This window comes from Symphalangus syndactylus, chromosome 10, assembly GCF_028878055.3.
Source record: "Symphalangus syndactylus isolate Jambi chromosome 10, NHGRI_mSymSyn1-v2.1_pri, whole genome shotgun sequence".
In the NCBI taxonomy this organism is placed as follows: Eukaryota; Metazoa; Chordata; class Mammalia; order Primates; family Hylobatidae; genus Symphalangus; species Symphalangus syndactylus.
Genome location: NC_072432.2, coordinates 102,404,771 through 102,418,804, shown reverse-complemented (window position 1 = coordinate 102,418,804; position 14,034 = coordinate 102,404,771). Strand labels below are relative to the sequence as shown.

The window sequence follows — 14,034 nt, the reverse complement described above, 5'->3', positions numbered from 1 at the left end:
TTAAAAGAGTGCAAAGGGCTGGTCGTGGTGGCAATCTTTATTACTTTTGATGTTTCCCAGTGAGTATATCTTAAATGTCAACACCACCCGTAGGAAACTAGATAGGTTTCCCATGCTTCATGGGAAAGAAGGTGGCTCTAGCAATGGAGATGAGCATCAGATAATCCCCTCTTCACAGAGAAACTAGAGTAGCAAGAGAGAAAATTCTTTCAATGACTGAATACCCCATGTATCTGGAACCACTGGGTACTGGAAACAGAAATAAAAATGATAGAGTCCTTATCCAAAATAAGCTTATAATCTCATGGGGAGTCATATACGAATAGCTAATTTGTTTCCAGTTTCTAGATGTTAACCTCAATTGCTTTAGAACAGCATAATTCATACCAAAAGCTCAAAATCACCCATTATAATAAAAATAATTGTGAAAGTATCATAACTCATATAGTCTTTTAGAAATGCAGGAGGAATTATAAAAGAAAAAGAAGAAGAGAGGCCACTAATTAAAAGAGACATTTCTTAATCTAGTGCCATGACTCTTGTCTTAGAATTTTCTAAGCAGCTGGAAGAGGGATAGGAAAAGTGAGGATGGAGAATAAAGGAAAAAGAAAGAGTATTTCTTGTATCATGGCTGCAGTTTGACTTACCTGCAACCCAGTATCAGTATCCAGAAGGGAGAGAATCACTAAGGCTGTTTTGGTTGAAATAGGAAAGGGCATCCTCACGGTGTTAGAGTCAGTATATTCAGAAGACAAGACTGGAGCTGTTCTTGTGAGTTCAGGGGCTCTTTGAATTTATATCCCTTTTCGTATCTTCTACCGTTCCAGCCAGGTGAACCTAGCATACCACAATTCTCAAAACGTACATCCCAATTCTATTACCAGGGATAAATTTTTTGTTTTGTGTTGTTTTGTTTTGAGACAAGGTCTCTCTAAGTTGCTCAGGCTGGAATTCATAGGCATAATCATAACACACTGCAGCCTCAAACTGCTGGGCTCACACGACCCTCGACCTCTCCAGTAGCTGGGACTACAGGTGTCTGCCACTGCCTGTGGCTAAGGTATAAATCTAAATGGAATTGGAGCATATTGTAGGTAGGAAGGGTGAGGCCATCAGCAAAATCTGAAGAAGTGGGCTGAGTGTGGTGGCTCACACCTGTAATCCCAGCACTCTGGGAGTCCAAGGCAAGTGGATCACTTGAGCTCAGGAGTTTGAGACCAGCCTGAGCAACACAGCAAACCCCCATCTCTACAAAAAATACTAAATTTAGCCAGGTGTGGTGGTGTGCACCTGTAGTCCCAGCTACTTGGGGGCTGAGGTGGGAGGATTGCTTGAGCCTGGGAGGTTGGGGCTTCAATGAGCTGTCTTTGTGCCATTGTACTCTAGCCTGGGCGACAAAGTGAGACCCTGTCTCAAAAAAAAAAATCTGAAGAAGTAATTTTTTTTCTTTTCAAGATGAGGGTCTTGTTATTCTGCAACAGATTCTCGAGGCCAGGAGTTACAGCACTATAATCCCAAAATGCTGGGATTGCAGGCATGAGCCACCATGCCCCACCATGAAGTAATTTTAAAGCAACATATCAAGGTGGTATTGTCACAGAGACAGGAACAAACTATGGGAATGCAAAAGAAGAATGCAGTAATTTTGTGGGATGGAAGGCACATTAGGTATTAGAAGGAAGGGAAGTAATGCCATCAGGAAAAGCAAGACAGTGAAGGGAGTGTTCTCAGAGAAAGATACCTAGTGGGCGGGAGGGAAGGTAGGAGAAAGCCTCAAGCAAAGGACTTAAGTGGGTGGAGAAGAAAATAAAGAGACAGTGGTGGCCTGAGGGGCTCGTGTGCATGGGGCAGACTTGTGCTTCACAGGGCTCACCTTGCTGGGAGACTGAGGGGCGGAAGTAGAGAAGGGGCAGATTGTTGAGGACAGAGGAAAAGGAGAAGCTAAGAGACAGGAAGACAGACAACTGGTTGGGGAAGAAGAGAGAGACAGGAACCATACAGTACAGAGGCCAGGGCTGCATATTCAGCGTCAGCAGGAACAACATAAATGATTCTAGCCAGACCAAAGATTTCCACATGAAGTTTGGTGACCAGACACCTGGGGAGCACTCAGGTAACCAGAGAAAGTGGAAGTCTCTCTCTCATAGACAGCACTGTTAAAATGTAGAACTTGATAAAAGCTACAAATGAGAAACAAAAAGCAGATGAGAGTTTAGAGGAAGAAGAAGTGCTTATAACTGAGAAATTGTGGACATGCTTTGTGGAAGAAATGGTGTTTGGGATAGGATGCATGGGCTTTGGACATGCAGAAATGGGGTTGAGGAGAACAGCAAGGAACAGCAAGAATCTGTGGTGACCTAGCATAGTGGGTTGAATTGTGTCCCCCTAAAAGATATGTCCAAGTCCTAAGACCTGGTATCTGTGAGTGTGACCTTATTTGGGAATAGGGTCTTTGCAGATATAATTAAGGATTTCTAAATGAGGTCATCTTAGATTTAGGATGGGCCCTAAATTCAATGACTGGTGACTCATAAGAAAAAGGGGAGGCTGGGCATGGTGGCTCATGCTTGTAATCCCAGCACTTTGGGAGGCCAAGGCAGGCGGATCACGAGGTCAGGAGTTCAAGACCATCCTGGCCAACATGGCGAAACCCCATCTCTACTAAAAATACAAAAACTAGGCCGGGCGCGGTGGCTCACGCTTGTAATCCCAGCACTTTGGGAGGCCGAGGCGGGCGGATCACGAGGTCAGGAGATCGAGACCACGGTGAAACCCCGTCTCTACCAAAAATACAAAAAATTAGCCGGGCGTGGTGGCGGGCGCCTGTAGTCCCAGCTACTCGGAGAGGCTGAGGCAGGAGAATGGCGTGAACCCTGGAGGCGGAGCTTGCAGTGAGCCGAGATCGCGCCACTGCACTCCAGCCTGGGTGACAGAGCAAGACTCCGTCTCAAAAAAAAAAAAAAAAAAAAAAAACTAGCTGGGCGTGGTGGCACACGCCTGTAGTCCCAGCTATTCGGGAGGCCAAGGCAGGAGAATCACTTGAATCCAGGAGGCAGAGGTTGGAATTAACCGAGATCATGCCACTGCACTCCAGCCTGGTGACAGAGCGAGACTCCATCTCAAGAAAAAAAAAAAAGAAAAAGGGGAGAGAGGTCACAGATACCAGGATACAGGGAAGAAGGCCACACAAAGAGGGAGGTAGAGATGGCTGTCATGCTGCCACAAAACGAGGAACACCAGAGCTTCCAGAAGCTGGAAGAGGCAAGAAAGGATTCTGCCCTGGAGCCTTTGGAGAGAGCACAGCCCTCAAGACATCTTGATTTTGGACTCCTGATTCCCCAAACTGTGAGAGAATGCATTTCTGTTGTTTTACCACTAACTTTGTGGTAATTTGCTACAGCAGCCCAAGGAAATTAAAATACCTAGCATAATTTTTGTGAGTTCTGCCAGCTACCACGGGCAGTCTGTTTGCAGAATCAGAGTGATCCAAAAGAAGGCTTGGGCCAAGGCATGGTGATCTAAATGGAAATTCAAGGGCTTGAGGGAGGCCAGTAGGCAGAATGAGGGACTTAAAAGGTTACACGGAAAGGATGGACCAGATTCAGTGTGAAGGGCGTGGGAAAGATAGCAGAAAAGGAGGTGATAGAGAGAACTGCCAGGTTCCACTCCTAGACATGAAGCAATTCTTTTTTTTTTTTTTTTTTTTTTGAGACAGAGTCTCGCTCTGTCGCCCAGGCTGGAGTGCAGTGGCGTGATCTCGGCTCACTGCAAGCTCCGCTTCCCGGGTTCACGCCATTCTCCTGCCTCAGCCTCTCCGAGTAGCTGGGACTACAGGCGCCCGCCACCACGCCCGGCTAATTTTTTGTATTTTTAGTAGAGACGGGGTTTCACCATGGTCTCGATCGCCTGACCTCGTGATCCTCCCGCCTCGGCCTCCCAAAGTGCTGGGATTACAAGCGTGAGCCACCGCGCCCGGCCATGAAGCAATTCTTAGTGATTACAAAGCCCAGTGTGTGGGTGGCTGGAGTGGAACAGAGTTGAAGGCCCTTCATGTTGAGGAGGCTAAGGAACTCCTAGGCCATAGAATCAGAGGGTATCAGCATGAAGACTCTGAATGGAGGTCTGAGAATGGCAGTGGAAGGCAGGGAAGGGGAAAAGTGAGCCTGATGTGGAAATCACAGGACAAGGGAGAGGAGGGCACGTGGTGGAGGTCAGGGGAATGCTGAAAGGGTGGTATCAACAGAGGGTAAAAACGGCAAATGAAAAGCAGCTCAGCAAGAATAGAAATGGTGGCCAGGCGCGGCCGGGCATGGTGGCTCACGCCTGTAATCCTAGCACTTTGGGAGGGCTAGGCGGGCGGATCACGAGGTCAGGATATCAAGACCATCCTGTCTAATATAGTGAAACCCTGTCTCTAACAAAAATAGAAAAAAATTAGCCGGATGTAGTGGCGGGTGCCTGTAGTCCCAGCTACTCGGGAGGCTGAGGCAGGAGAATGGCATGAACCCGGGGGGCGGAGTTTGCAGTGAACCGAGGTGGCGCCACTGCATTCGAGCCTGGGTGACAGAGCGAGACTCCGTCTCAAAAAAAAAAAAAGAAACAGCTAGAAGCAGCTCTGGAAAAAGGAACAAACCAGCTCTGCTCTTTCTTTTTTTTTTTGAGATGGAGCCTGGCTCTGTGGCCCAGGCTGAAGTGCAGTGGTGCAATCTCGGCTCACTGCAAGCTGCACCTCCCGGGTTCACGCCATTCTCCTGCCTCAGCCTCCTGAGTAGCTGGGACTACAGGCATCTGCTGCCACGCCTGGCTATTTTTTTTTTTATTTTTAGTCGAGACACGGTTTCACCATGTTGGCCAGGATGGTCTCGATCTCCTGACCTCGTGATCCGCCTGCCTCGGCCTCCCAAAGTGCTGGGATTACAGGCGTGAGCCACTGCTACCGACCTGCTCTTTCCCAGAGAGCCCAGGGAGTCAGAAAAGATAAGGATTTCTCAAGGTGGCTTGGAAAATGTGTGTAGTCTGGGGACAATTGGGTTCCATGTCTTTTAAAATTTTTTTAATTTTATTTCTTTTTAGAGACAGTCTTGCTCTGTCACCCAGGCTGGAATGCAGTGGTGCCATCATAGTTCACTGCAGCCTCAAACTCCTAGGCTCGAGGGATCCTCCTCCCCAAGCCTCTGGAATAGCTAGGACTACAAGTGTGCACTACCATGCCTGGCTAACATTTTAATTTTTTGTAGAGATAATGTCTTGCTATGTTGCCCAGGCTGGTCTCAAACTCTTGGCCTCAAGCAGTCCTCCTACTTGAGCCTCCCCAAGTGCTGGGATTACAGATGTGAGCCACTGCACATGGCCTAGGCTCTAGGTCTTAATAAGAATTTTAAGTAGAATTTAAGCTAGGACTCTTGGGGTCTAACCTCGGCATCAAAGAAACACAGTTCAGCAATAACAATGTGAATTTTTTTTTCTTTTTTTTTTTTTTTTTTTGAGACGGAGTCTCGCTCTGTCGCCCAGGCTGGAGTGCAGTGGTGCAATCTCGGCTCACTGCAAGCTCCGCCTCCCGGGTTCACGCCATTCTCCTGCCTCAGCCTCTCTGAGTAGCTGGGACTACAGGCGCCCGCCACCACGCCTGGCTAATTTTTTGTATTTTTAGTAGAGACGGGGTTTCACTGTGGTCCCGATCTCCTGACCTCGTGATCCTCCCGCCTCGGCCTCCCAAAGTGCTGGGTTTACAAGCGTGAGCCACCGCGCCTGGCCAACAATGTGAATTTTCAACCTAGACAACATAGAGAAACCATCGTCTCTACAAAAAATTAGAAAATTAGGGCCAGGTGTGGTGGCTCACACCTGTAATCTCAGCACTTTGGGAGGCCAAAGTGGGCGGATTTCTTGAGGTCAGGAGTTCAAGGCCAGCCTGGCCAACATGGTGAAATCCCGTCTCTACTAATGATACAAAAAAATTAGGCACAGCGGCACATACCTGTAGTCCTAGCTACTTGGGAGGCTGAGGCAGGAGAATCTCTTGAACCCGGGAGGCGGAGGTTGCAGTGAGCCAAGATGTGCACTCTAGCATTCCAGCCTGGGTGACAGTAGGAGACTCTGTCTCAAAAAATAAAAAAAAAATTAGCCAGGCTTGGTGGCATCTCCCTGTGGTCCCGGCTATGTGGAAGGCTTAGGTGAAGGACTGCTTGAGCCCAGGAGGTCAAGGCTATAGTGAGCCATGATCACAACGCTGCACTCTAGCCTGGGGATCAGAACAAGACCCTATCTCAAAAAAAGAAAAAATAAAGATAAATGTAAATTTTAAGCACTTCATTTTTTATTCAGTTAAAACACACACACACACACACACACACACACACACACACACCAAGGAGAGAAGTACATAATTAATGCACAACAAAAATCTTAAAAATCTAGCTGGCATGGTAGCATGTACCTGTAGTCCCAGCTACTCAGGAGGCTGAGGGGGGAGGATCACCTGAGCCCAGGAGTTCGAGGCTGCAGTGAGCTGTGAGCCTGCCAATCCGCTCCAGCCTGGGTGACAGAGTGAGACCCTGTCAAAAAATAAAAAAAAAATCTTTAAAATCTCTTCTCTCCACATGGATGACAGCTATTCTCACAAATTTCCTCTCTCTCACTCCCTTTACTCCTAACCACCCCAAACTCTATTGTGAGAAGACACCTGGACTGTACTGAACATAGTAACTGAGAGCCCCAGCTGTTGCTCTGAAATTCACTGCTGAAATCTGCACTGAGGTCACACCTTCCACGGGCTGCTCCCAGCATAGCTGCGGCAAAAATACTTTGGCTCCTGTACTCCCCAACAACCTTGCTGAACTTTCCTTAAAACTGCACGGTATTCTGAGAAGCTCCCACCCACCTTCCTTCCTTCCCTCTCTTCCTGACTAGAGGTCAGATTTGCATTGCAATCTGATGGGCCTCCCAGTTTCTCCCACTGTCTCCCCACTTTTTCTCGCAGGTGGTTCCTCTAACTGATTTCTTTCTTTCTTTTTTTATTTTTTTGAGATGGAGTCTTGTTCTGTCGCCCAGGCTGGAGTGCAGTGGTGTGATCTCGGTTCACTGCAACCTCCACCTCTCAGGTTCAAGTGATTCTCCTGCCTCAGTCTCCCGAGTAGCTGGGATTATAGGCGTGCACCACCATGCCCGGCTAATTTTTCTTTTTAGTAGAGATGGGGTTTCACCATCTTGGCCAGGCTGGTCTCGAACTCCTGACCTCAGGTGATCCGCCTGTCTTGGCCTCTCAAAGTGCTGGGATTACAGGAGTGAACCACTGCACCTGGCCCCCTTAATTGATTTCTTGCATGTTAATCCCCCTCTTGGCAGTTGCTTCTCTGAAGACCCAGACTAAATTGTGACCTCTTCCATTTCCTCCTTCCTACCATTGCACTCATCTTTGCTGAAAGTTGTAACTGACTGGGCTAGAATGGCCAGAAAATGTTGGCACCTCACTGTCCCCTATCCATCCTCACTCCTGTGGAAGGAAGTGAACAAATACTCTGAAATGTATCACTGTCCTTCACTCTAAGGAGAACTCATGAAAATTTCTGGTAAATAAGACTATCTCAGGATACTACTGATAATCTATTAGGTAACACTTAAAGAGTACTTCACATTTGCCAGGCATTATGTTAGCTGCTTTATGTGCATTCTCACATTTAAACCTTATAACTTGGCCAGGTGTGGTGGCTCACATCTGTAATCCCAGCACTTTGGGAGGCCAAGGTGGGCGGATCACTTGAGATCAGGAGTTCGAGGCAAGCCTGGCCAACATGGTGAAACTCCATCTCTACTAAAAATACAAAAAAATAGGCCAGGCGCGGTGGCTCATGCTTGTAATCCCAGCATTTTGGGAGGCCGAGGCGGGCGGATCACGAGGTCAGGAGATCGAGACCACAGTGAAACCCCGTCTCTACTAAAAATACAAAAAATTAGCCGGGCGTGGTGGCGGGCGCCTGTAGTCCCAGCTACTCGGAGAGGCTGAGGCAGGAGAATGGCGTGAACCCCGGAGGCAGAGCTTGCAGTGAGCTGAGATTGCGCCACTGCCCTCCAGCCTGGGCGACAGAGTGAGACTCCGTCTCAAAAAAAAAAAAAAAAACAAAAAAATTAGCTGGGCGTGGTGGCACGCACCTGTAATCCCAGCTACTTGGGAGGCTGAGGCAGGAGAATCACTTGAACCTGGGATGGGGAGGTTGCAGTTAGCTGATATTGAGCCACTGCACTCCAGCCTGAGTGACAGAGCAAGACCCTGTCTCAAAAAAAAAAAAAAAAAATAAATAAATAAAATAAACCTTACAACTCTGAAGTAGAACTATTATTATTCCAATTTTACAGAAGAGGAAACTGAGGCCAAGTTGTCCAAGTCACACAGAGGTAACTGGCAGAGTTGGAACTAACCTCAGGACAGTCTAACACCAATGACTGGGCTCTTGTCATTATGTCATGGGTAAGAAACTCAGAACACAAGGGTTTCACAGATCACCCCCTCTCCACTTTTACAGAGGAAACTGAGATCCTTAGGTGAATTACCCTGTGTTATCCAGGAAGTCAGGGCAGAAGCAAGATTTGCACCCAGGTGTTGACTCCAAATTTTCAGCTCTACTGTCTCAGAAAGTGAGAAAACTAAAAGATCAGGGTGACTCCTGTCTCACAATGGAGAAGAAAACTCAAACACAGCAACCAGCAGGGGAACTACGGACAGGAAAGCAGCCTAGAGCATAGTGGTATTAAAGGGCAATTACTGGATAGTTCAACTTCCTTCTACCCCCACCCACCTGCCCCAAGCTGGAGCTTGCAACTGAGGTCTGAGGAATAACATTACAAGATCTATAGAACTATGGAGTGCCCATAGGCAGGGCATTAGGACAGTGAGGAAGATGTGGAGGGAGAGAGGACTAGCTGGAGGAAGCAGTTAGGTTCAGTGAGGCTTCCTGTGTTGGGTTTTCTACTAAGCACTGGTTATCTAAAGTTAAATAAGAAAAACTTCCTTGCTTCTGAGGATCAGGATAGACTGCACGGAGGAGATGATACCCGAGCAGGTTTCAGAGCCTGAAAAGACATAGAGGAGGGGGCGAAAACCTCTGGACTCACATGCAATTGCCTATTTGCTAGCTTGATTCAATTTCACAAATACATTCTAAAGGCTTTCTCTGCGTTGGGCCTTGTTCCAGGTGCTGGGACCACAGTGGTGAGCAAATCAGCTGCAGTCCCTGCCCTCTGGCTGGAGAGTCTGTCTAGGAAGACAGCTAAACAATCTTAACACAGTGTGAGATGTGCTTTATGTAAGGAACCTACAAGGCACTGTGGGACAAGGGAGTCCAATTGCCCCCAGGCCAAAAGCAGTCCCAATTTCTGGACATGAAAAAACTCTTCACAATCTAATGCCATTGTCACTTTCCAGTCTCATTTACCACCATTTCCCCAAAAGCTGGGAACACACAAAGTATGTGTGTCTGTGTATGTGAATCTGAACATGTCAGGCCTTTGCTCACACTGCTTCTGTTCCCTGGCATACGGATGCTTTCCTGGAGAAACGCTCCTCAACACACTCAGCCTTACTCAAATTCTCTCTTGTGCTCCCAAGGCCAGCCCTTTGTCTATCTGCCTCTCTAGGTTGGTGAAGTCTTCAAAGGACCCAAATGCAAGGTCAAGAGTACCCATTATGGAGTTATACAGATACAGGTGGGCTTTGCCTAGCCAAGAGGCTTTGGCCTCTTAGCGGCCCTCTCTATCTAGATGAACAGTTCCTACTCCAGGAAATGCAATCAGTACTGATGTTTAGTTCTTGGCACATGGTAGGTGCTCAAAAATGTTTTGAGTTGAATTGCATTAATATTATGGTCGTAGGTCAGAATTTGCACTTTATGAAGGCCCTAGCTATGAGCTGGATCTTGGAAGGGCTCATGATCAACTTTAGCAGTTTTCTGTGGCTAAAAATGAGAAATATAAACCATGTTCTTTGTCTTGAAGATCTGCCTGTTAGTGGGAGAAACAGATGGTCAAGCTCTCAACAGTACAATTCCAAATTCCTAGAGCAGTGGTTCTTAAACTTTAGCAAGCAGATCAGAATCACCTAAAGATCATCTGCTAAAACAGATGGCTGGCCCCAGCCCCAGAGTTTCTGATTTAAAGGTCTGGGGTAAGCTCTGAGAATTCGAGCTTGCATTTCCAACTCACTCCCAGGTGATACTGAAGTTGCTGGATTGACAAGATTCCCTCCTTGATGAAACATTGGTCAGGCTCTTCTGAGCTCTCTCTTTGACTAGGCCCGAGCGTGGGCTCCCATGTCTTTCCTTGCGGAATTCTATTTTAGCAAGAATCTTGCCAAGTCAGTTTAGCCAGAGTCCTCCATTCTTGATATCTGATTACTCTCCATATCTGGTTTTGACCCATACCGCCACCATTCCCCAGGTGATGTTCAGTTACCCTGACCTGCCTTCGGCAGGAATCTTGTTAGGTCAATTTAGCTAGATTCCCCGCCGATGTTTCCTCTTAGTAATTTTCCATCCACTGACTTCCACACACTGCCCCTTAGCTATAAATTCCCACTTTGCTATATTCAGCCCAATCGCTCTGACTTACTGTAAAACTCTATCCCGACCTCTGTCAGATTGGGCCTGAATAAAGTTTGCCTTACCATTCTTAAACATGAATAATTAAGTGTCATGAATAGTTTTTTCTTTAATGGGATCCATACTTTGAGAAATACTGATTAGAGGTTAAGGGTCCTGTGCTCATTATCTGGCACATATTAATGATAGGTCTCTGAGTTTGAATCCTGGCCAACCACATCGTCAGTCTTGGCTTTTTTCTTTTTTTTTTTTTTTTGAGACAGGGTTTCGCCCAGGCTGGAGTGCAGTGATACAATCACGGCTCACTGCAGCCTCGACCTCCTGGGCTCAAGCCATCCTCCTGCCTTGGCCTCCCGAGTAGCTGGGGTCACAGGTGCAAGCTGCCATGCCCAGCTAATTTTTAATTTTTTTGTAGAGGTGGGGTCTCACTATATTGCTCAGGCTGGTCTTGGGCTCCTGGGCTCACCTATCTCGGCCTCAGTCTTGCCTCTTGATCAAATCACTCATCTCTCTGTGCTTCATTTACCTCATCTGTGAAATCCAGATAATAAGCTAGTGCGTGGTAAGTGCAAAAAGCAACACCTGGCACAATGCTTAATAAATGTTGGTTAAATCTTATAATCATTTTCTGTAGGAAGTGGGACAAAGTTAAGGGTCTAGGTGGTCAGAGAAGAGCAAGGATTATGTTCCTTTTTTGTGCAGCCAGGCGGGCCCTGTACTTTTTCTCTGCGCGACCCTCCTCGGGCAGCATTGGGTCTCGAACTCTCATGCCTTACTCCCAAGCAGGTTCTGTAGTCCAGCCCCCCGGCTCCCTACAGCCAGCCGATGCTGCGCAAGCGCCGTACCCACGCTTTACGCACATGCGTACTCAGCTGCGCCGGTGGGGGACGCGCCGGCACAGCAAAAATGGCAGCGGCATTACGGGTGGCGGCGGCCGGCGCAAGGCTCAGCGTTCTGGCGAGCAGTCTCCGCGCCGCGGTCCGCAGCCTTTGCAGCCAGGCCACCTCTGTTAACGAACGCATCGAAAACAAGCGCCGGACCGCACTGCTGGGAGGCGGCCAACGCCGTATTGACGCGCAGCACAAGCGAGTGAGTCTTGAGAGGCCTAAGTGAGTCCCGCCCCTGGCGTCTGCGACCTATCACAGCGTGCCCGGCTTGCGGCGTCCGAGGCCTCTCTGCCAATCCGCACGGTGCCTGGAGGGGCGGGAGCGAGGGTGTTCACCTTGAAAACCTGTAGCGTCTCTCGTGGAGGCGAGTATAACCAACAGAAGCACCTGTGTGCTTTTTCCACACCGTTTAACCCTTGGGATTTAGACGGATCTGCCTGGTCTCCAGCCAGCTCACCACTTAACATAAACTTTTGGGCAACTTATTAAATCTCTGTGGGTCATTTTAATAATAATTCTTCCTTCACAAGAGTATCGTTAGACCATAGATAGCAAAACGATAGGCGCTCAGTAAAAACGATGTGCTTATTCTCGTGCCCCATGAAAGAGTTTTGGTAGATTCTTTCTCGTTTGTGGAAGCAGGAAAACTGAACTTGGGCATACTCCACTAACATGAAGTGGGGGATGTGCGCGTGCAGGGAACTTGTGGAACTCTTCTGCCCGCAGAATGCCTGGTCAAGCTCTTTAGGGCCTCAGCATGCCTCGCCTTGATGGGTAGCAAAGGCATGTGTCGGAAGCAGGTGGCCTTTCTGGGAGTGCGCAGGCTACTCTCGATGTTTGGCTGGACTGAGCAGCTGAAACACTGCCACCCACCGCCTGAGTTTTGAGGCGAGAATCCAGCTGGCCTTCAGAGATAAGCTGGGTGGCCCATTTTGGAGAGATGACCCCTGACTTGAAACCAGGCTTGCCCAGTGTATCCGTGACTGGTGGGTGAGTCTGGACCGTTGTGCTGAACGAATTAACCAACGGGAAGGTGCAGAAGTGAAACTCTTACAGGTGAAGAGTATTCAGGCACAACTCACAACCATGAGGGAGGCACTGGGGGAGGGATGGGGTCTTAAAGTGAGGAGATTTGAACAGCTCTATATTTGTCTAATGTTGATTCAGATGTCATAAATTCGCATTTGACAAGGGTCCGAAGGTGACAGTTCCTTTTGACACTTGAGAGTGAAATGTAAATTTAGTGATGGTTTGTGGTGCTAGGAATGCTTTCTCTCCCCTAGGGCTACTTCTAGCCTACTCTGTTAGGGCTGAGGGAGATGTTAGATCATCCTCTGGAAAGGCCTGTCAGTGCTCCTGTACACTCTTTCTGTTGGGGCCGATTGCCCAATTCTTCCCTGGAACATCGCCCAGCCCTTTCCCAGGTAGATCCTACTGGGTTTAGATGAAGTCTCCAGAAGCTGTTTTTCTTTTGCCAAAGTTGACTTAGGCAGATTTAATATGAACCCCCTCCTGCACCCCTTTTTATTTTTTGATACGGAGTTTTGCTTTTGTTGCCCAGGCTGGAGTGCCATGGTGCGATCTTGGCTCATTGCAACCTCTGCCTGCCAGGTTCAAGCTATTCTCCTGCCTCAGCCTCCAGAGTAGCTGGGATTACAGGCACCCACCACCATGCCTGGCAACTTTTTTTTTGTATTTTTAGTAGAGACAGGGTTTCACCATGTTGGCCAGGCCGGTCTTGTACGCCTGACCTCAAGTGATTTACCCACCTTGGGGTCCCAAAGTGTTGGGATTACAGGCGTGAGCCACTGTGCCGGCCCTGCACCCCTTTTTAAACAGTTTTTGACCATTTCCTTAGATTTTCCCAGAAGAGGAATTAGTGGGTCAAAGGGTGTAAGTTTTTTTTTGAGACAGAGTGTCACTGTTGCCCAGGCTAGAGTGCAGCAGCTCACTGCAACTTCCGCTTCCCAGCTTCAAACAATTCTCCTGCCTCAGCCTCCAGAGTACCTGGGGTTACAGGTATGTGTCACCACACCTGGCTAATTTTTGTATTTTTAGTAGAGACGGGGGTTTCACCATGTTGGCCAGGCTGGTCTTGAACTCCTGACCTCAGGTGATCCACCCGCCTTTGCCTCCCATAGTGCTGGGATGACAGAATTTTTTTTTTTTTTTTTTTTTTTTCCTTGAGACAGGGTCTTACTCTGTCACCCAGGCTGGAGGGCAGTGGTGTAATCATGGCTCACTGCATCCTCGACCTTCTGGGCTCCAGCGATCCTTCCGCTTCAGCCTCCTACCCAGCTAATTTTTTTTTTCTTTTTGGTAGAGACAGGGTCTCGCTTTGTTGCCCAGGCTGGTCTCAACTCCTGGGCTCAGTCCTTCCACCTTGGCCTTCCAAAGTGCTGGGATTACAGGTGTGAGCCGCAGTGCCTGGTCAGTATAAATATATTTTAAAAATCTGTATATATGTTGCCAAATTGGTTTCCTAAAAACTTACTCTACTTTACATGACAGTGTATAGGATTGCCTGTTTTTTTTTTTTGTTTTTTTTTTAAATGCAA

General features: G+C 47.9%; 1 protein-coding gene across 4 annotated transcripts in view; it reads left to right on the top strand.

The window, feature by feature from the left end:
• Positions 1-11,436: 11,436 nt before the first annotated feature.
• Positions 11,437-14,034, top strand: part of PCCB (propionyl-CoA carboxylase subunit beta) — an 85,509-nt gene continuing 82,911 nt past the window's right edge. For 3 of the 4 annotated variants that reach the window (XM_063611318.1, XM_055295331.2, XM_055295330.2), the window contains exon 1: positions 11,437-11,678. In XM_063611318.1, coding sequence (XP_063467388.1) covers positions 11,496-11,678 — 183 coding nt within the window. In that variant the 5' untranslated portion in view covers positions 11,437-11,495. The remainder of the gene's footprint in view (positions 11,679-14,034) is intronic. The other variant, XM_055295329.2, reaches the window with a different exon arrangement.